The 21,958-nt window shown below is 37.3% G+C and overlaps 4 protein-coding genes across 8 annotated transcripts; 3 read left to right on the top strand and 1 right to left on the bottom strand.

The window, feature by feature from the left end:
* Window positions 1–2,613: 2,613 nt before the first annotated feature.
* On the top strand, window positions 2,614–5,954 carry Acsf2 (Acyl-CoA synthetase family member 2). The gene is made up of 3 exons (XM_017151207.3): window positions 2,614–2,862; window positions 4,123–5,575; window positions 5,640–5,954. Exons 1-3 carry the CDS (start codon window positions 2,792–2,794, stop codon window positions 5,898–5,900), a joined length of 1,785 nt encoding a protein of 594 aa, XP_017006696.2. The 5' UTR covers window positions 2,614–2,791; the 3' UTR covers window positions 5,901–5,954.
* Window positions 5,955–6,248: 294 nt separating this feature from the next.
* On the top strand, window positions 6,249–6,777 carry LOC108063803 (protein Turandot M-like). The gene is made up of 2 exons (XM_044394840.1): window positions 6,249–6,260; window positions 6,406–6,777. The coding sequence occupies exons 1-2, from the start codon at window positions 6,249–6,251 to the stop codon at window positions 6,775–6,777; spliced, it is 384 nt and encodes a 127-aa protein (XP_044250775.1).
* A 1,320-nt stretch (window positions 6,778–8,097) lies between these two features.
* On the top strand, window positions 8,098–19,496 carry fusl (transmembrane protein fuseless). Of its 5 annotated transcripts, none has more exons than XM_017151172.3 (5): window positions 8,098–8,208; window positions 16,233–17,255; window positions 17,847–17,999; window positions 18,063–18,246; window positions 18,732–19,496. In XM_017151172.3, the coding sequence occupies exons 2-5, from the start codon at window positions 16,593–16,595 to the stop codon at window positions 19,082–19,084; spliced, it is 1,353 nt and encodes a 450-aa protein (XP_017006661.2). In that variant the 5' UTR covers window positions 8,098–8,208; window positions 16,233–16,592; the 3' UTR covers window positions 19,085–19,496. The 5 variants fall into 5 exon arrangements, with proteins under 5 accessions (XP_017006661.2, XP_017006660.2, XP_017006659.2 ...); XM_017151171.3 differs by having other exon boundaries at window positions 8,138–8,208; window positions 16,229–17,255; XM_017151170.2 differs by lacking the exon at window positions 8,098–8,208 and adding an exon at window positions 10,520–10,773.
* Window positions 19,497–20,455: 959 nt separating this feature from the next.
* On the bottom strand, window positions 20,456–21,713 carry LOC108063794 (glutamine synthetase 1, mitochondrial-like). The gene has a single exon (XM_017151005.3). It carries the CDS (start codon window positions 21,592–21,594, stop codon window positions 20,497–20,499), a length of 1,098 nt encoding a protein of 365 aa, XP_017006494.2. The 5' UTR covers window positions 21,595–21,713; the 3' UTR covers window positions 20,456–20,496.
* Window positions 21,714–21,958: the final 245 nt, after the last annotated feature.

Genomic DNA, 21,958 nt, shown 5'->3' with positions numbered 1-21,958 from the left:
CCCAAGGCGCCGCTCGAGCGGAAAAACTCGGCCCTCCACTCGGTTTTTCGGTAGCTCTGGCAACACGACGAAGCTCCAAACTCGAAGGACGCAAGACGCTGCCGCGAAATAAACAAAGAATCCAAGTAACATCCGCGCAAGCGTTTGTTTACAATTGTTGAATCTGAATCCTCCGGGTAATACCTCCTTTTTTGGCGCCAAAATCTGCAGTTTCGTTGGGATTTTCAGCGTCGTTAAGTGCCAGTGGGAAATCCAAATGGGCAGCAGTGGCGATTGAGAGTGTAACATCCTGGCTAGCTAGTAAGTGGAAATCCCAAAAGGCCAGGAAAGTAATTATTACAAAAACTATTGTACAAGTAAATGATTAAGGATTTTTCCGTTACTTTATATATTTGAATTTTATTTCTATTATCAGATCAATATATTATTATATATTATTTTAATAGGGAAGTTTATTATATTGTAATATCAATATTATTAATACGCCTTTCCATTCCCAAAGTTAATATTATTTATTAACTGACGGAATATTTAAAAAGGTTTGTAGGTCCTCAAATGAATTCCCAATCTTGACAAAATTATAAATAAAATGAGACCTAATTTTATAAACATTTTCTAATGCCTTGCTTTTTCTATTCTGCAGATACATACATATATGTATAAATATTTTTTCTGATTAGACATGAAGCACACTTTAAGAAAAAGCGATTTGGGGGTGTGATAAGAAAACAAATAAGATAAGAAAAAGTAAAAATATCAAGCCACGCGAATTATGTCTGCTTACTTATCAGGGATGCCGTGCTAAATGATTCAAGAACCAACCATTTAAGCTTATCTTATCTAAATAGAGAAGTTTAAAAAAGGTTGGAGAACTAAAACTGCTTGAATTTGCTTCTTACAATCTGATAAAAAAAATGAAATCTCATGATTATAATATACTTTTTCTTTTTATTTTACTATGGAAGTTGAGTGTTAACAGTTGATATAGATTTATCAAGTTTAGCACTAAGATAGTAAAAAGAAAAATATACAAATAAGTTAACTAGATAAGCTGAACCATCAAACACTTATTCAATGTTTAGGAGATACCCCCGTATGTTATTACTTAAATTATGCAGTCATTCATTATACATAGTTGTTTGTTCTAATCGCTCAAACTTGGACTTCAAGTTTAACAAGCACATAATGACCTGATAAACGAGAGAACAAATACATTTCGAAGATCAAAAAGCTACGCATCACGCCACATCGAAAAAGCTTCAAACATAAACTGGGGTGTAGTTCATTTACTTTTAAGGGGAATTAATACATACAAGCGCAGATCCAGGGGGGGTGATATGAGGTATATATCACCCCCCAATCGGGTGAAAAATAAGACGAATTTTGGTATTCAAAAAGTGTGAAAAAAAAATGTTCTGATATCACCCCCACAACAAAATCCTAGGTGTGTAAAAAGTGTTCACTGAAAAATCTGAAAATAAATATTCAGTTGTATAGTCTAAAATAAATAAGTTCATAGCTTTAAATCCTAGCATGATTCTACTTGAAAAGGGTGATACTCAAAATGCACCCTTAATCCTCAAATATCCCATACACAAGAGAAAAAAAAGAGAAGATGAGATAAGATATTTATACCCGTTACTCGTAGAGTAAAAGGGTACATTGTATTCGTGCAAAAGTATGTAACAGGGAGAAGGAAGCGTTTCCGACCCCATAAAGTATATATATTCTTGATCAGGATCACTAGCCGAGTCGATCTAGCCATGTCCGTCTGTCCGTCTATCTGTCCGTCTGTCTGTCTGTATGAACGCTGAGATCTCGGAAACTATAAAAGCTAGAAGATTGGCATTTTGCATGCAGATTTTAGGAGTTCCTACGCAGCGCAAGTTTATTTCAAAATGGTTCCACGCCCCCTCTAACGCCCACAATCGCAAATATACGATTTTAAAAACTTTAATATTTTGGAAAAGTAAAAATGCAGTTTTATTGTGTTTATCAACACCTATCGAAATGTAGAAGAAATTTTTCAAATCGGACCATTCGTTAAAAAGTTATGCGTGATCAAAGTTTTTAATCTATATCTCCATCTCCCTCGCACTCCCTTTACCTGAGTAACGGGTATCTGATAGTCGGGGCACCCGACTATAACGTTCTCTCTTGTTTTTTTTATGTTACCCCCCTAAAGTTAAATTTGAATAGAGGAATCAGTTTAAAAATATTTTTTAGGAAATGAGATCAGTTCTTTCTGATCGCCTTCAAATCAGTTTGATTTTAATAGTACGCATTCTTTCAAATATATCAAAATATTTGAAACAAATATTTATTTCAACGTAATATAAAGCTTTTAAAAATATAGCTCCCCTTTTTCTGCGACTCTGACTTTTAAAAGCTGCTGCCCCATAGAAAACACAATGATAACTCACAGGCACACGTGCTGCCAAAGCAAATAGCAAAAAGCAAGCAAAATAAAAGCGATCAAACAGAAAACAAAACAAACGCCGGCAAATCCATTGTCGGGCTATAAAGAGAAAAATAATAAAGTTTAAAAAAAACCCAGAAAGCGTCGGGAGAGGCAGCGGTACTACGACGAGCGTATGGCGATTAGAAGACCTCCACTCAGTTTGTTTTGGAACCTGACGGGCTGCGGACGTTCTGCTTAATATTCCTAGAACATAAAAACCAGGAAATATTTAATCGTTTTAAAATTAAAAAGTGTACCAGTGCATATTATGAAATTATAGTATCTAAAAATTCATTAAAATAAAATTAAACAACTGTGATAATCGGCAAGATGAACAGCAAACTGCAGATCATCTCCAGATATTTGCTGAGGCAAAAATGTGTGTTCAACTCGATGCGCAGGTGGGTAGACCTTCAAGGATCATTTATCCTTATAGTTAAAGTCAAGGTCAGTTTTGATAATATCTCCTATCAAAAAAGAAGAAGCTGGCCAGAAACTTTCCTTCGTCTAATTGCGCAGTTTTGGTGATGGGGTGTGCTAAATAGTCCCCCTTATCCCCCTTCTGCCACGTTGCGTAATATTTTAGACTCCAGATGTAGATGGTATGGTACAGTTGCCCACAGGAAATCAGAGTTAATTTAATTAGCCTAAGTAGGTGGTTAACTTCACCCAGAATCAAGAAAGGGGCGTGTCTATGGAAAGGTGTCCAAATATAGACGGCCAACAGGTCTTTTTAATTATCGAGTTTTAATTTAGATGAATTTCAAAAGATAAGCAAATCGTCAGCAGAATTTTCCACTCGCTTGATAATTTATGGCGACCACCAAAGTCAAGTGCTGCTTTATACGATCTCTGTATGAGCAAAACCGTCAACACAAATAAAAAGTGTTTACAATTACAAGTAAATAGTACCGATAATATATTGTAAGTATATATCTATAGAATAACCGTTTAATTCATGCCACTGATTATAACGCCTTTTGTCATGCCCCCTTTTTGTGGCTTTTTCTATTGAGATATTAAATCTCGCTTACAATTCGGTAGCACTAATCACTTAGCCAAACTATTAAGTGATAACAAATATATGTATTACAAATGTGCGTACAAATGTGTGTATTTACACTCTCAAGCTTTTTCTCTAAATAACAGCTTTCACACTACCCAAAAAAATGTTTAATGCTCAGCAAAAGCACAAACCGCTTATGATGAAATTATATTTTCTACACGTAGATATAAAAAATAAATATAATGTCAAATGTTATAAAAAAAGTAGGTAAAATTTTAAATTAAATGGTATTAAGGCAACATCCATTTTTAAATTAAAATAAATCAATTTTTAAAACCTGAATAAAAATATCAAAAAACCAATGAATACTTTTTTTATTTAATAACCATTTTACTTTGAAATGTAAATTAATTGTTTAAAAAAATGTAGTTTTCTGTAATATTCTAAAAATTATGGAATAACATTAGGAACCCTTAAGATAAAAATTTATATATTTTAAAAATAACTACCTTAAAATTCGTTTATCTAAATTGTATAGTTCTGTACATTATGAATAATTAATATAAAAATTTTAGAAATAACTAGGATTGAAAGATATAACTTTAGTAAAATTGATTTATTTAATCTTAAAACTTTCTCATACCATTATTTCCAGCATCTCCACCTCGATGCCCATCCTGATCAGCCACAAACACCATGTGGGTAAGGATCCGCTGGTCTATCGAACCGTGGGACAGCAGTTGGAGCTGACGGCCTCGAACTATGGTAATGTGGAGGCCATTGTCTCGTGTCACGAGGGCAAGAGGTATACCTTCCAAAATTTACTGAAGGAAGCGGATGCCTTGGCGGCGGGATTCCGAAAGTTGGGACTGCAGCCGGGAGATGCCATCGGTTTGTGGGCGCCCAACTATATGCACTGGTATCTGGGCATGATGGGAGCAGCTCGAGCGGGACTCACCTCGGTGGGTATTAATCCCGCCTTCCAGGGCCCCGAGGTGGCCTATTGCCTGAACAAGGTCAATGTCAAGGCCATCATTGCACCGGAAACCTTCAAGACTCAGAATTACTATGAGATTTTGAGGGATATCTGTCCGGAAATCTCGGATGCGCAGCCTGGCAAGATCAGAAGTGAGAAGTTCCCCCACCTGAAATCCGTGATAATCGATAGTAATGATGGTTTGAAGGGTGCTTTGAGATTCGATGAGTTACTAGACCTGGCAAACCCAACGGAACGTGAAGAGGTTTCTCAAATCCAAAATAACATACTACCCGAATCCCCTTGTAATATTCAATTTACCTCGGGAACTACGGGAAATCCCAAGGCAGCTGTACTCTCTCATAACAATTTCGTGAACAATGGCATCCATGTGGGAAATCGTAATCAGCTGGAGGGCGAGAGGATCTGTGTACAGGTGCCCCTGTTTCATGCCTACGGAGTGATCATTACAATTATGGCAGCGCTATCCAAGGGAGCTACTATGATCCTACCCGCCCCCGGTTTCAGTCCCAAGGATTCCCTGCAAGCCATTGTCAAAGAAAAGTGTTCGGTTATACATGGCACACCCACCATGTATGTGGATTTGGTCAACACGCAGAAGAAACTGCAGGTGCCGCTGGGCAAGATCAAGAAGGCCATCACCGGTGGGGCTATTGTGGCGCCACAGCTCATCAAGGATATCAGGAATATCCTTGGGGTGGAAGCGGTTCACAGTGTCTATGGTTTGACGGAGACCACAGCGGTGATCTTCCAATCTCTACCCGGCGATAGCAGCGACGTAGTCCTCGATTCAGTGGGTCATCTGACGGATCACATTGAGGCCAAGGTGGTGGATCCCGAGGGTAGATGCGTGCCCTTCGGCCAACCCGGGGAGTTGTGTGTTCGTGGGTATGTCACCATGTTGGGCTACCATGGCGATGAGGAGAAGACCAAGGAGACCATCGGCAAGGACATGTGGCTGCGGACCGGAGATCAGTTCATCCTGGAGGCGAATGGCTACGGCAGGATTGTGGGTCGCCTCAAGGAGATGCTCATCCGTGGTGGGGAGAACATTTTCCCCAAAGAGATTGAAGACTTTTTAAATGCCCATCCGCAGGTCATTGAGGCCCATGTGAGTTGGCTATATGGAAATTATTTATTAATATTTATTTACAATATATATTTAAATTTCCCAGGTGATTGGCGTGCCCGACGAGCGACTGGGCGAGGAGGTCTGCGCCTTTGTTCGCCTTGAGGAGGGCGTTGACCCCGCCTCCTTCACCGCTGCGACCTTGAAGGAGTACAGCAAGGGCAAGCTGGCCCACTTTAAGGTTCCCCGATATGTGATCACCTTGGATGCGTTCCCTAAGACAACCTCTGGCAAGATCCAGAAGTTCAAACTGGTTGAGGCTTTTAAGCAGAAGTGTCCTGAAGAACTTAAGGTCGCCAGAGCTTAGTCTTATAATTCTAAGATTTTTAATATAACATTAAAGTTAGATTTTATACAAAAACACTTGGTATTGTATTTGTATACCCTTTTATATACCCTTTTATTATATAGTTAAAGCTGTAAAACTGAAATGCATTAGTAAACGTTTTTAAACTTACAGAAATAACACAATGCTGACTAAATATAATCCCTTGGAACCTAAATATACGATTAAGCGTTCTTCGAAAACTACGTAGCAATAACTTATCAGGCTTTTCTGTGGCTAACTGCAATGATTACAAAGTGAATGCGAATGCATATCAATTCTTGGTATAAAATCAATAAGATGAATTCACATTTTAGATTGAGCTACATAATGTCAAAAGGGGTATAAATAGAGATCCCACAGTTAATCTAATATCAGTTTCGAAATCAGAAGCTTAAGCTACAAGATGAATCCTTTGATTTTCTTCAGGTAAGTCATTGTAATCCCTTTTTGTAAAAATAACCTAAGCTATAATATTTTTTCCCAGTTCCCAGTGGTTCTCACAGGATGTCTTCTTGGAGGAGGAAATGCCGAAGTCGAGGATGAGTTCACTACTGAGCAACAACGCTTACTTCAGGTGTATGGCGATTCTTCGGTGGATGAAGCCACTAGATATAGAAATGTCGATGATTTAGCCAAGTTCTATGACAAATACTCCTCTGTCCTCCTATTGCCAAATCCCCTTAGTGAACGTGCCCAGGATATCTTTAGGCGGTATAAGGAGGAAAAGTCTCATGCTGTTGAAGTGGATGGTGTCCCTGCACAAGGAGGTTTCTGGGCGCCTCTGCTGAAGATTCTCATTGTCCAGCTGGGCGTGGAACTTGCCTCTGAGGGAATCAAACGTGCTACAGCATCTTAAGTCTCAATTGGGATGAAGTATAACTTACCCAAAAAGATTTGGTGTTTAATAAATAAATACGTTATTTTGAGCATAAATTCTGCATTTTCCTTATTTTGGGACCTGGCTAATTGTGTCGTCTATAAATTTAAACTTATACCCCTTCTGACATTAAGCAGCTATTTAATTTTATTCCGAGAATTGATTTGCATTCGCATTTTGTAATCATTGCAGTTTATTTTTTTTTTCACCTCCCCAAAAGTATGCAATTGAAAAGCTCATTTGAATTTTACATTACTTTTTTATTAGTTGTCTTTAAATTAGTTAAGTTTAAGTATTAACTTTAAAAAATGTATTTAAACCAAAAATGTTGCTTCCAGTTAGTTTTTCAAAAATTAAAATAAAACCCCAACTTTGCTCGTTGCTCGTTTTTCGAGAAAACCAAATCTTAAAGCTGAAATCAAAATGCATATGCTTAGCACATCGAGGCGTCTTGGTGGGTACTGTACGTTTACATGTGGTGCGCAATTTCTAAATTAATTTATAATTTCAAAGGAAATCGCTTGAAGACGTCACAAAAATTATTTCAGCTATAAATTGATAAATGTTGTACTGTAAAATGAATTCCGTGGGTAAACATACATGATTAAAATGATCGTCAATTTACGCTTAAAAAAATATTTGTTCAGTGCATATTTGTTGAAATTTTGAGCAACAGCAGAATTTTCAAGCACAATAACCTTTAATGAGACTGTACGATTAAAATTACCGTATCATCTTAAACATTGAGAGGATGTTCACGCCAATTAAAAAATTAGTACAGATTTTATCAATTTGTTTTTTACTTCTATTAAATTTTTAATAATTGACAATTTTTTTAAATATTTACAAAAAAATGTTTTCTAAAAAACAATACAACAACCTGGGAAAGGTTTTCATTTTAAGAAAATAAAACAAGTTAATATGGAAAATAATGTTTTTATTGAGTTCTTGATTTCCAAGTCAAAGTTTTAATTTTATTCCACAAACAAATTGTGCGTTTTGAGAAACGGCTGCGACTTGCCAGCGATTTTAGCCGCGAATCCCCCGATAGCATTGCTCGATCTTTATGACCCGGCAACTGATTGGACCTTTATGTCTGTGTTTTCGCAACGCTCTGATAGCAGCAGCTTTAGTCATCTGACATTATGGCTCAGAACGGGAATCGTAATATTGCGGAAAAATACACATAGAATCCAGTTGCGGAGACATTTACATTAAATTCTAATCGCCGCCGAAGTGGAATAGGCCAGTCAAACAGCCTAAGGGAGTGGAATGGACTCGTATTTATACCTTCCTCTCGGTTTCTTATCATTTCGGTGGCGATAACGAATCGCCCCTCCAATTTCGGGCGCTCAAAATATTTGGCAACGCTTCAGTTTGTGATCATCAAGCGCTCGATTCGGAGGAGACGTATGTAAATATTTGATATAGCTTGGGCTAATTAATAAAATTAATAAATAATCCAGTTGAATAGTGACTAGGTGACTCGGTGATTTTTTGTATGATTTGCATACATAAGTCTGACCGAAAAAAACACGGGTCTGTTGGCATTGGAATATCTCTGAGATCTGCGAATCGGATCTAGTTTACTTTGTCTTAGGTTAGTAATGTTGTGACCGGCTTTAAATACGTATCAGTGGGCTCCAGTAGTTTCCCAATTTATTTCTTCGAAATTTTGATAGTGCTATCTGAAATTTTGGTAAGATTAAGGAGAAATTAAGCAATCTCTTGATTTCTTGCAATATTGGTTTTCGTAAAGTGCTAAGAAAAACATAAAGACATTAAACAATATTAAGATATTTTCAATGTATAATTAAATACATTTTTAATAAAATAAAAAAATTACTACTTTATTTAAAACAAATATTTAAAGCAGTGAGACTAAAAAAAATTAACAATAAGACAACACTCCTTAAAAAAGTTCGTAAATAAATCTTTATAATTACCAAAACAAATAATAGATTTTCATAATTTAAAGATAAACTTAAAGACAGTCAAAAAAAATTCCAAATCATATTTTATGACTTCCTTCAAACTTTTTGGATTGATAAAGACAAAAACATAGGTTCAGAGATACAGGCCCAGACTAGTACTTGAGTTTATTTGGGCAAAACAATCCAAATCAACCGATTTCAAGGTTAAACCATAAATAAGCATTAAGATTTTCGCCAATGGGCTAGTGGAAAACACGAGTGCCATTAAATTAGCCATTATCTTTTAATTTCTATGACGAGTGTTGAGAATGAGACAAAGGAAATCACGACCGACTGCCAAAGGTTTATGAGTTAAGAACTCCTAAGGATGATGATTTTAGAAAGGTAATCTAATCACAAATCCCAGTCATGGGTTGCACTAGTATATTTTATGCGCAGAAATTATGGGAATTTCATTTCAATTGCGTTATAAATCTTCACCTGTCAAACAGAAGCTTAATTGAATTTATTTTTCTTTGCACAATCTCAATACTTAATTTTGTTATCTAAAATTATTCACGCATAAATTAAAGCAATGCGATTCCAAAGGGAAAGTAGGTATAACTGTGCTAATCAGTTTTCCAGTTCCCAGGCGTAATTGAATATTTATAGATTTGCACTCGATGCACTTGCATCGTTTTTATGAGTTTATTAAGTGCGAATTATTTCAAAAATTCTGTTACGCGACGTCTGGTGATAATTAAAAACCAATAAAAATGGAGCTTTGGGGCATTTTCATGAGATTTCCCCAATAGTAATGCGCAAATTATTTTCACCGACTTTTTCGCCTCTCTAAACTAAATCTCACACTTTATAATCTAATTCGATTTCATGCTAATTCGTGACGTATTACCGCCACCTGTAATAAATTGTAATTCAAACACTGCTGATCGGTCTGTAATAGTTTTTTAATATACGTATCATTTATTAATTGATTCATAATTAAGCAAAAAAAACAGATACCAAGCAAACACGATCAAGTATTAAAAAACATAAATTTAAAGTACATTGTAGGTATGAGTTACAGAGGAATGACAATAATATTTTTTAATGGGTTCTATATTTTTTTTTAGATGTTTTTTAATATCTATTGTTATATTATTATTATTAATAAGGTTTTGCTGTATTTAGAAGAGATGATCGTAATCCAGAGTGCTGCCATATTCTGTAAAGAAAGCTTCTGGAAAAGGAAAGCTCTTTGATGGCATTTTCAAAATATTTCCAAACCCAAATATAAATAGAAGAAATGTTTATAATAGTTTTACAATTAATAGAATTTTTCAATATATTTATTTAATTTTTCTCTGGAACATTAAAATTTAATAGTTGCAAAATCCGAATTTGCTATCGGTAAACCTGCTCAAGCTCGGATTTCGACTCGATAAAAGGGGGATTAATCCAAAGCTGTGGCGATTTTTGCAGCTGGGGGCTTTTCGGGCACTCAGTCCGCGACGGAGACCCAAATCAGACGCAGTTTCGGATCCCCCGGAACCACAGTTGTCCAGTTTAGTAGCCGCGGTCACCGGCGACTGACGAGCGATCAGAACGATCAGTCCGCCGAGTTCAAACAACCGTACAAATAAACTAGATTGCAAACTGTGCCAGTAGTTGTGTGGATTTTGTGTGTGAGTGTGCGGGCGAGCTTAGCCAATTTCTACGGGTAAAGGCATATATATAGTAGCGCCAGAAGTCGCGTACGCGCATTCGAGCATCAAACATCTACGGCCAACGTCTAACGGTCTAACACACGGTCGCTCTTTGCCGTAAATCGAACGAAATCGAAAACAAATCGAAGCCGAAGCTAAGAATTTATCGAAGCAATTCAATAAAACCTGATCATTTCCGGTCATATGCGTGCGTTTTTTATTGTAAAAAGTAAAACAAAATAAAACCCCAGAGTAACTGCTGCATCCCTCCCTTTCGCACTCGCGACTCACGCACCCCGCAGCAGAAAAAAAAATAATATAAAATCAGCAACAGCAAGCTCTGCTAATTTTAAACGGTAATCCCATGTTCTTGTTTTTGCATAAATTTATTACAGTCCATCGCTGCTGTTAGTGTGTTGGTGTGCTTTTTTCCAGAGTGTGCGTGTGTGTGTTTTTGTGGTCGCGTTTGTTATTTGTTTATCGCTCTGCACGCATTTTCCGCTTGCTCAAAATATATAATTTTGTAATATTTGTAAATCGATAACTGATAAGGGATAACGATTATAAAGTGAGTCCACTCGATTTGATTGTCATATCTAATCGAAGTAATTTCGAAATATTCAGGTTTTTTAATAAAAACCGAGAGAAACTTAAAATTAAAGAAGTTTCAAAGGTTCGTTTAAAACATACGAAACGAAGTTGAGGGCTCTAGTTGATTTTACCTTAGTGACAAAGTTTATTTGATTTGATTATCTTATCTAACCGGAATGATTAAAAAACAATGAATATTTTCTGCAAATATTAAATTTGCGATGCATTTTAATGGATATCAAATGCAAATATTTATTCGCAATTATAATTGTTATAATTAATTATACCATTACAAAATATCGCTCATACGCAGAGTTGTCACATATTACATTTCCTTTTTCTTTACAAAAACCAAATGATTTACGACTGTTAATTAAAAATGTGTTTTGGTTTTTCATTTCCACCGAATTTAGTAATCACAGACTCGAGTTTACAGTAGTAACAAAAATCGCCCTTTTGCATTTAAAGTGTTACAAAAAAGGCGCTAAAATATCCATCCAGAAAATGTTTGCCCATCCTCCAGGTGATTGTGTGCCCCTCAAACTTATAAATTGGATCGCTGAGCTGCGATTATTCAACTTTAGAATGCCAGCAAAAAAAAGAGCACTTAGGAGCTGATAATAAGACGAACAAATATTGAACAAAAGGCGAAGTGTAAAGAGATGTACTCTGGCCATTATCGCACCTGAAAACGCTTTCGAATCAGTCAAAGGCAAATTAGGATCATAAACATTTAACAATATCCAAATAAAAGGCGGGACGTTAGTGTTTGACGGGGCCTTATCCATATGTTTATCTATCTCCCCCAGAAACAGATAATATTTGCAGCTCGTTGGTGTTGGCAAACCTAATTAGCTGACAGTCAAGTCGTAACTCGGGGGCTGGGACTTATCAAGAACCTTGCGAAAATTGAGAATCGTCCAATTTGGCATTTGAATTGTCACCCGTTCTTTGTCAATTAGCCGACATAATTGGAGTACAATGTGCATTTGCATCGCATTGGAACGGAACGAAACGGAACGTCACTTGGCCCACTTGGGGAGTTTGAACTTGAAAAACCCAATGCTGATCCCTCCCTCTCCCTGATCTCAATTTAGAATCATCCATCATCCATCTCTGAATCCCCCGAAACGAGGAAGTCTTGCTGAGCTCAATGAGCCTCGCAGTGGGTCGTCTATTTAGCCAGCAGATTTTTAATGCGAATGCGCTTGACCCAAACAGCAGTGGCAGTAGTAGTATTGCAGTAGCACTGGTAACCTTAGTGAAACCGACGACGAAATCCCCGCTTTTCGGACCTTCGCCAGAGGCCCCACAAATGCAAGTCGTGTGTTTAATTATCGCGCATACGCCGCGTTGCCGCCGCAGACGGACAGCTAGCAAAAAAAATACGAAAATCACAAACATCCTGCACTAATTCCAAGGGGCCAGAGAGCCAGAGGCTTCCACTAATTAGTCACTAATTGTCGGAGACGAAAAAGACTATAAATGGAATCGGCGCAGAATTCATTATACAGAATTTTAATTTAGAAAAAAAAGTACAAAGAAGAACCACACACACGACTGGGATTGTATACTGAGGGAAAAACCCTAGTCCCAATTTTAGGAACAAAATTCTCTGTTGAACCACGTTTTACTCCTACATCTTGTACTTAAAATAAGAACAATAGTTCTTTAATTGGGACAAAAATGTTCCTTAAGTTAAGAACAATCGTTCTCGACCCATTTCCAATTTTCTTTGCCTTAGATTTTTTTTTCGGACTATTTTGTATTTATTAAACTGTTTTTTTTTTCAGTTTAATTTAGTATTTGCAATTTTATTTGTCACTAATTCGAAACTTTCCTTAAAAATGTAATTTTCAAATATTTTAAAAATGTTCTACTGTTTTTATTTCGCAAAATACAATTTTTAGTGTATAAAATGTAAGTTAAAATAATTTTAGATAACTTTAGTGAGCAAATTTAATTATTTACCAACTCTAAACATTTTATAGGATATATTATAAATTTAAAAAAAGTTAAGGTATAAATGATGCAGTAAAAGTCATAATTGTTGATTCGTGAGATAGAAAATAATGTTTTCCATGCGCCTTTATTTCTATTTTGAATAATTTATAAATTAAAATTTTACGGTTATTAGAAAATAGTGTTTTCAGGCACCTTTTTGCTATTATGAATAATTTATAGATTACAATTTTATGGTTATTTAAGTACCCTCTTTCAAAGGTAACATTAAGGTAGTTTTGCGAATGTAGAAATCACCCAAGTATGTTATTTATTTTAAGCTTGTAAGTTATGGACCAGAAATCCCTTTCTGATTGCCCCTGACCTGGCCATTTTCAAGTGACAAGTTCAAGTGGCACAAGTTCAAGACTTTTCGCGGCACTTTCGATGCCCTGTGTGTCGTGTGGAGCGCATCACTTTCGCTTTTTGTTTCGCTGTCATTTTGGTTCAGTTATAATCAAAGCTCCTAAATTGGATCCATTAAGTCACTTGAGATAAGTCCGAGAGGGGGCGGCTTAAGTGCCGCGTGGAGAGGCCACTCAACGCACAAATTGTCACGTTGACGTTGAGATATCAGTAAAAGAGCCCGGCTCTCTCAGGTGATCTCCATAAAATCTGGGACATCTGACATGACGGCAAACAAACAAGTGTGCTGACTTTTCATATCTTGTTGTTGTGCGGGGCTCACTTTATGCCCCCCTTATAAAGCAGTATTGGGCGACTATAAAGGATTCCCTTGAAGCAAAAAAATGTTAATGCTTGCTCAAATATTTTTCTAATGAGTCACGGGGGAAACTTTTCTTAAGTTTTGGCAACTAGATAATGATAAAGCTTATAATTATGATCTTAGTAGTATAACAATATTGATGTGAGTATAAGATATCACTTAAATCAAACAAACAATTTTGTTGAAAATTTTAAAATTAAAAAAATAAATAATTATTTGGATCATTTATCTTCTTCTTTTAAAAGAAATATAGCAATTATCATCAAAAATTTTCTTTTTCTAATTAGACAAGTATACTATCTCAAATAATATAATCACTTTTATTAACAAGAAACTAGAAGATTAAATTAGTGATAGAGACTTCCTAATACTGGGGGTTATCTGTTGAATTTCATAGCAAACCTTCCTTAATAATAACAATATTAATATTAAAACACTAGAACAGAGCCCAAGGTCCGCTTTGAGATGTCGGTGAATACTGGAAACAGTTGGATTTTGATAAGCCCGCAATCACAGCAGCTGCTGGGTCTACACTCATAAAAATTAATTTCTAAATTTTGGAAATCTCGCCATTGAATCGGCCTACCTTTGAAAATAGAAAAAAAATTTCTTGTTATTAGAAAATTGGCCTTTGAATACAGAAAACCTTTCTTGATGGAAAAAATTCAAGAAAGAATTTTTCTTAAAAATAGAAAAATGAAAATCTCATATGTCTGTTTTGCCGTCGCAGCCAAAACATTTTTGTACGTATTTTAGGACAAAATCACCTTTGAATATATGAATGAAATGACCCTAGAATATAGGAAAGTAGCCATTGACTTCCTTCGGCTGCCGAATGTTAACGACAAGAAAAACGAAGTGGGACGAAGGGCCTACTCGGCCCGACTACTATCCGGCTACCGACTTCTCTGATCCCCCGAGCGTCAGTTGTGAAAAAAATTCGTGAGTGATGGACGTGATTTTCAAGCGGATAAGAGGTGAAGCCTTTTTCCGAATATTCAAAGGTATGTAAATATGTATATAATTTTTTGTATAGCGGGCGTACAATTGTATGTATGTAATTAAAGGATACATTTCAAATCTCTTTAACAAGCGTATACCAATTTAGGTGAATTGTTTTTTAGCTAAGAGCTACGTACATACATACATTTGTACATAAATTTGTGGGTGTACAGTTCTATAATAACTTTATCTTATTACTCGCATTTTATTTATTTTTCAGAGTGAAAATACCTGCAGTTGCAACAGCCAAATAATTTGTTTGTCGAAGCTGTAATTTTGTTTTAAAACCTTCTAAGGTAAGAAAAATATGTTGTATTTGTTTGACATACTTATGTATGCATGTAAATATCTATGCATGTACGCGGCTCACCCGATCTGAAACCCGATTTTCAACCCTTTCATATTCTGCTCCTCTCTCTCGCTCGCTTGACCTACGCGTCGCGACGTTTCTCTCTACTCCTTCTTAAAATTGTCATGATCTGACCTGCTTACATTCGGTCTCCCTTCGCGCAAAGGACTGTATGTAAATATATATGTATGTATGTGGCTCTTTCTGAAATTAGATTTTCAACCCTTCCTTCTTCATTTTCTACCTGTCTTGCTCCTCTCTCGGTCGTCTGACCAACGTGTTTGTATTTTGGCTATTATTAACATTACATTATTATCTATTATCTAAAAACATCTATCTATTCTTATCTAAAAACAAATCATTGATATCCCAATAACTCTTTTTTTCCAGATGAGGAAAGCCGAAGAAAATAATTTTTTATGCCTGCAACTACATATTTGGATATAATAATGTTTTCTTAAGTCAAAAATGTGTTATTTAAAATTGTTTAAATGTTCAGTGTTAAATGTTTTAAATTTAAATAAATAAAATATGCAAAAGAAAAAACCAAGTTACATTTTATTTTTAGGGTTTCAGTGTTAATATAAAACTTCCCTTCAAGAAATATTATTTCTTAAATCAAGAAATAAAATTTCTTGAAAGGAAATTTAAACAAGAAAGAATTTTTCTTGTTCAAAAGGTGCCTTTCTAAAAAACCCTTTCTTGTTTTAAGAAATTTAATTTCTTGAAACAAGAAACAAACCACCTTTGAAACAAGAATCGCCTTTCTTGTTTTAAGAAATATTTTTTCTTGTTTTTATGGTGGCTTTCTAAAAAACCCTTTCTTGTTTTAAGAAATTTAATTTCTTAAAACAAGAAATATTTTTTCTGGTTTTAATGGTGCCTTTCAAAAAAACCATTTCTTGAAACAAAGGTGAGGTCGCCTTTGGCAAAAATTCAAGAAAGAATTTTCTAGATTTTAAGGAAATTCTTCGATTTTTTTTTATGAGTGTATAAACTGGAAACTATAAAATACTTATTAGGACTTTTTTCTTTATGTCTTTGCGCGGGGCACAGAAAAGGTGATAAGGAGCCAGGCTTAATGATAGTTCTTTTTTTTATTTCTAATACGTTATAATATATTTTCCCCCCTTGATTCCAGACAGGCGCAAATGGCAACCTCCTTGTGGATGTGACAGTGGATGCGAATGCTCGAGCGGATTATGCAACAGCGGCCAGACTTTGGAGAGATCGAGAGGGGTTCGCAGATAGACGGTTTAATTATCAGTGCCAGATTATTATCACCGCAGCGGCAATGCAGCGGTGATTGCCGACGAGGAGAGTACCGCTTGCGGAATGCATCTAGTTACCTGACTATTTCAAAAACATCCGAGCCGCCGACGAGAGCAGAGAGCAGCAGGTCCCCAGCCTTCAAAAAAAAATAGTATCCGGAGTGATAATTGCTAGTAATTAGCGGGGGAATTAAAAAAGAGAAACCTTTTGAGGGAAAAAAATCCTATCCAGTCATGCTGCCCACGGACAAGGGCAGTTCGGCGGTCCCTGCTCATTGCCAAGATCAGCAGCTCCTCCAGCACCTCCATCCACATCCGCACATCACCATCGCCACCAGCACCGCGCACCATGGTCACCTGTCCTCCGCCTGCGAGAAGCGTTTGGAGGCGGAAACGCCGAGAAGGGATCTCCATGAGCTGCTCCTCGAAATGCTGGACATGCTGATGTCCTGCCTCGTGGTGGCTCCTTGTGTGATTGCCTACTGGCGGGGAACCTGGGAACTGATGTTCGTCTACCTGTTCCCCGGCAGTTTACCCTTATCAGCCATGGCCAGCTTTCTGATCGGCGGACTGGGACACTTCTTCTTCACCGTCACGCAGAACTTCTTCAAGGAGCACATTCATCCGGACCGGAGGCGACTCACCTACTACGCTGTTTCCAGACTTTATACGGCTGTTTTTGGCATCGTCTGCGTGAATATGTGGCGGGGAGCCTGGCTGCTCTGCGACTGGCTGACCAGCGTGGATTCGTTGATCATCGTCTCCATTGTGACCGCCATTGCACTCATCTTTCTGGTGGCCACCAGGACGCTGAGGAACCTGGGTGCAGCCCCCTACACCGTGACCATGGACCACAAGAGCGACTACTTCGAGGTGGACACCATGTTCAAAATACCCGTAAGTTAAAAACTAAATCAAGGATAACGTACTATCTGAATTAAAATTGTTATTACAAATTAAATCAAAAAAGGATACAAATGGACAAATTATCAAGAAAATTAAATATTGAATTTCATAGTTATTTTCTTTTATTGTTAGTCTAAAAACAAAAATCAACAAAATTAAGTGTTGAACTTGATAATTATTTTCTTTTTAACAAAAATTGGAAGACATTTGATCAATTTTAACTTAGGGACCAAATCTAAAATGTATTAATAATAATAAAAATAAATAATACATAAAATTCTATTAATATTTCATTTTTTAAGTAAGTACGCATTTTTAAATATTTTTTATTTTCAATTTTTTTATATAGTCCTTTTTTGTCTCTATTATATTAATCATAGATAATGTTTATTTCTTTAGTCAAGAAATGATTTCATACTTTAAAAATAAAAGAACCTATTTAAAACTTTATCAAACTTTGTTCCTTACTTAATTTTCAAATATATCAACCAAAAAGTGTACATCAGATCATTTATTCCGTTTAAGTTTATTGTTACGTATAAAATGGCCTTTTTAATTAACTTTACTCTTGAATTTTTGCAGGGTTTTCATCAACCTGGCCTGTATGTGTTGGACACCCTCTTCTCGGTCTTTGTGATTGGCAGTCTGGTGGTCATCGCCTGGCGTGGAGTTTGGGGAATCTTTGATCTGCTGCTGTTTCCCGCCGATAGAGCCAAGTCAGCCTGGGGATCGCTGGTAAGGAAACCCTCTGGAAAACTATCTAATTACTAGATATTTAAATCCCCTCTCTCCCCATAGCTCATTGGTTACCTGACGGTGTTTGTGACGTTCCTTATTCACCCGCTGATGCGGTACGTCTGCCGCAGGATCAGTGGACTCCTCAAGCTGATCATATGCGACATTTACTATCTGATGACTTTCTTTGGGGCTGTGAATGCCTGGCGCGGCATTTGGAATCTGCTGGATGTGTATCTGTATCCAGGTAAGAAACTATTTTCATACTCAGAAAATTTGGAACGAAAAAAATAGGCATGACCAAATGTTATACGGTCGAGATGAAATGTTCTTGAAATCAAGACGAAAATACTCTCAAATTTGTTTTTGAAGATAAATTTATCTTGAAATAGAGATGACCTATTATTCGCTATTTGAGTAGAAATGTTCTTAAAATCAAGTCGAAACTACTTTCGAATTTGTTTTTGATGATAAATTTGAGTAGAAATGTTCTCAAAATAAAGAAAAAAGTACTCTTAAATTTGTTTTTGATAATAAATTTATCTTGAAATAGCGATGAAATTAAATTATTACGTTTTTCCAGACAAAACCGAAACAAACCGATACAATTTTATATCGATTTAAAATTGTAAGCTTGCAATCTGCTTTATTTTACAAATTGAGAGATTCCTTTTTGTCTTAACGCCATTTTTTTTAATTTAAAACTTATTACATTTTATTTTCCTCCCCCAGATAACAAGTTGCTCAGCTTCTGGCTGACGCATCTCGTTCCTTTCCTGCTCCTCGCTGCCCTCAAGTGCTCCAACTCGATCCTGGTGCGCGGGGTGTTCATCGATGCCGAGGGCGTGGGAGCCGATAGCGTCGATATACCCATCAACTATGTGCGGCTGCACTTCCTCCGCGAACGCCGGAAGAAATCTGGCCACCAAGTCAATCCGAAATCCAATCCACAGCCTCCGCCGCCGCATTATTATTTAAAACCGGAGCACGCTTCACTTGGCCGGAATGCGGAGAAGGACAAGGAGGCCCAGAGCAGTCTCATCGAAAAGCCGCCCCATTCCCATCCCGCCGTGCAGATCGTTTAGGGATCCTGGGGGATAGGATTCCCGGCTCATTGTTACCGTTAATATCGTTTCTATGTCTAGATGTTAAACTAGTTTTAAACGCCTAAGCTTAATCCTAACGAGCTTACTTAAGAGTCACATGTTTAGCATTAACCCATAGATGTAGTACCAATCCAAAACCAGATCCCGCATCCCAAAGCTGTACAGAAAATTTAAGGAACGACCATATTTAGACCATAAGTATATTTGCATTTCCACTGCAGACTTATGTTTGCAAACTTTAACCTGGTGACGAACGCACCTTCACCTGGTGACCCACTCACACTAGCTAAGTGATAACGATTCAACTACGAGTATAAACATTGTACATTGATATTTTCATATATCGCAAGAAATAAATAAATAAATTTGTAAATATTACATATATAACCAAGCTCAAGAAGGAATTTAATTTTTTAGATAATTATAAATTGAATTTATTTGGGAAACAATTAATAAAATGGTTCCGACCAGTAAAACACATGAAATAAGCGTGGTTCAGTAGGAAACTCATCGTCGTTTTGAGCAGTTCCGAACCCAAGAAGACATCCTGTGAGAACCACTAGGCAACTGAGAAAAAAATGTTAAAAGTAAGGTACTTTATTCCTACTTTGGTTACTATGACTTACTTAAAGAATATTTCAGGAATCATGTTGTAACTTAAGCTCTGATTTCGGAACTGATATTTTGTTCACTAAGAGATCTCTATTTATACCCGTTTTTAAGTTTTGTTATTGAAAGGCACCAGTAATCGCCTCTAAAAGTGAAAACAGCTAATTCCAGGAAAATTTTTGCATTCGCATTCATTTTGTAATGACTGCAGTAGCCTTTGTTTACTGTTTCTTAGTTTTCGAATAAAATAAAACTTCAAGGGATTTTATACTTCCTTCTCAATTATTTATTTATTTAATAATTTTATTTAAATTAGTTTCTTCTTTGTCGTATTTAGAATCAAAACAATTACAATGATCTCAAGAAAAGGTTGGTCTTTAGTCTGCAATATTTCATCGCGTTCGGCCAACATGAAAAAAAAAATAATTTTTTAAAGCCTTATAGAATATAAGATTGAAAATATACAAAAAATACCATTAAATAGAAAATTTTTTTTTTTAATTTAATAAACTTAATTTATTTTTCTTTGTGACGTGAGAAGTTCTTACAGACAAATATGCTTTTAAATATAAATGAACACCATTTTTTTCTTGATTTAAGAAAATCTTAGTTTAAGACCCATTTCTATTAGCGAATGTTTTTAAATTTCCATAAAATTATTCATAAGTTATGAATCATAACTTTAGCCTCTGTGACTCTATATTATTTCTCTGTGTAGATCCTCTGACTGTATCTTTTTTCTCTGTATACTATGTACAATAGATTTATCGCTTATTTACCGCCTACTCGTTGAGCAGACAGGTGCGGACGAGAGCTCCACAAACGGCGTAGGGATCGGAGTTGGACCTGGGCCGCCGATCCTCGAGATATCCTTTGCCTGCCGTCGCCACGTTACTTGGCACTCTCACGCTCGTCGCTCGGTTGGCCACTCCCCATGAGAACTTGTCGATAATGGAGTTGTCCTCCCCCTCCTTGGGATCGTAGGCCTTGATGTGCCGCTCATGCTGCCTGCTCAGCTTCTCTATTGCCTCTTGGATGGTTCTAATACCGCCCTCTTCCCTCATCGCCTTCGTGGAGAACTTCGTGTGTGCTCCGTTCTTGGGGTCAAAGGTCACCACCAGGCCGTACTCCTCGGCGATGCGCTGCAGGATGTAGCGCGACACCCACAAATCATCGCTGGCCTTCAGTCCGCCGCTGGGACCCACCTGGTATTTCCACTGCGAGGGCATCACCTCGGCATTGCTGCCCGAGAAATCGATCCCTGCATACAAACAGGCTAAAGTATGGGCTTCCACTAGGTCTCTCCCAAAAACACGATTGGCTCCCAGGCCGCAGTAATAAGGTCCTTGGGGAGCCGGAAATCCATTGGCCGGCCAGCCAAAGGGACGTCCTCGAACATCCATTAAGAAATACTCCTGTTCAATACCGAACCAGGGATCCTCGTGATCGCCAATCCTGTCAACTGCCTCCTGAAATGCAGCCCTTTTGTTCGTTGCCGATGGCTTTCCATCAGCACTGTAGGTCTCACACAGGACAATCATGTCCTTCTTCCCCGGCTTAAAAGGATCCCGGTAGATGCGACGTGGTTTAAGCGTATTCTCACCATCCAGCACATTGTACATGGCGTACTGCCAATCCGGCAAATCCTCCACGCCACTGGGTACCTTGTCCAGAATGCGATCTTTCAAGCGAGTTCTCTCGCCGGAGGAGTCGATCCATAGGTAAGTGGCCTGCACCCGATTGGTGGGCGTCTCTAGGTTGCTGTATCTCTGCAGAATGCTCTTGTCCAGCGACGCATTGGGCGAGTTGGCCAAGAAGTGGGAACGGAAACGAACTAGCTGCCTCGTAAGGAAAAGTCTGGGTGCGTAGAATGTGGCCATTTTAATCCTTGATTGGCAACCGAGAAGGAAAAGCTAGGTAAGTGGTTGCTTGCCTACTTTACAGCTATGCCTGCTTACACGGTAATCAATGACTAAGTAATCGCTGGTCCTCTGGAGATTTTCGGATTGCCGAACTTACGGTTTCTGTTTGTAAGTTTGTTTGTCTGTTTGATGGTTAGTTAAAGCGAAGTAAGTGATTGCTTGTCTACTTTACAACTATGCCTGCTTACACTGTAATTAATGACCAAGTAATCGCTGGATCTGTGATGATTTTCGGATTGCCGAACTTACGGCTTCTGTTTTTGTCCGAAATTTCAAAGCAACTGATGGCTTTTTTATCATTTCGGTTCACTTCTACTCCGGT

Source organism: Drosophila takahashii, chromosome 2L (assembly GCF_030179915.1).
Source record: "Drosophila takahashii strain IR98-3 E-12201 chromosome 2L, DtakHiC1v2, whole genome shotgun sequence".
Classification (NCBI taxonomy): Eukaryota; Metazoa; Arthropoda; class Insecta; order Diptera; family Drosophilidae; genus Drosophila; species Drosophila takahashii.
This window is presented reverse-complemented; position numbering and strand designations above follow the sequence as displayed.

Coding starts and splice junctions, on each gene's coding strand:
- LOC108063794 (XM_017151005.3), bottom strand. CDS start 21,594: ATGGCCACATTCTACGCACCCAGACTTTTCCTTACGAGGCAGCTAGTT.
- Acsf2 (XM_017151207.3), top strand. CDS start 2,792: ATGAACAGCAAACTGCAGATCATCTCCAGATATTTGCTGAGGCAAAAA. Junction 2,863..4,122: donor GTGTTCAACTCGATGCGCAG/GTGGGTAGACCT, acceptor CATTATTTCCAG/CATCTCCACCTCGATGCCCA. Junction 5,576..5,639: donor CGCAGGTCATTGAGGCCCAT/GTGAGTTGGCTA, acceptor TAAATTTCCCAG/GTGATTGGCGTGCCCGACGA.
- fusl (XM_017151172.3), top strand. CDS start 16,593: ATGCTGCCCACGGACAAGGGCAGTTCGGCGGTCCCTGCTCATTGCCAA. Junction 17,256..17,846: donor ACACCATGTTCAAAATACCC/GTAAGTTAAAAA, acceptor GAATTTTTGCAG/GGTTTTCATCAACCTGGCCT. Junction 18,000..18,062: donor AGTCAGCCTGGGGATCGCTG/GTAAGGAAACCC, acceptor CTCTCCCCATAG/CTCATTGGTTACCTGACGGT.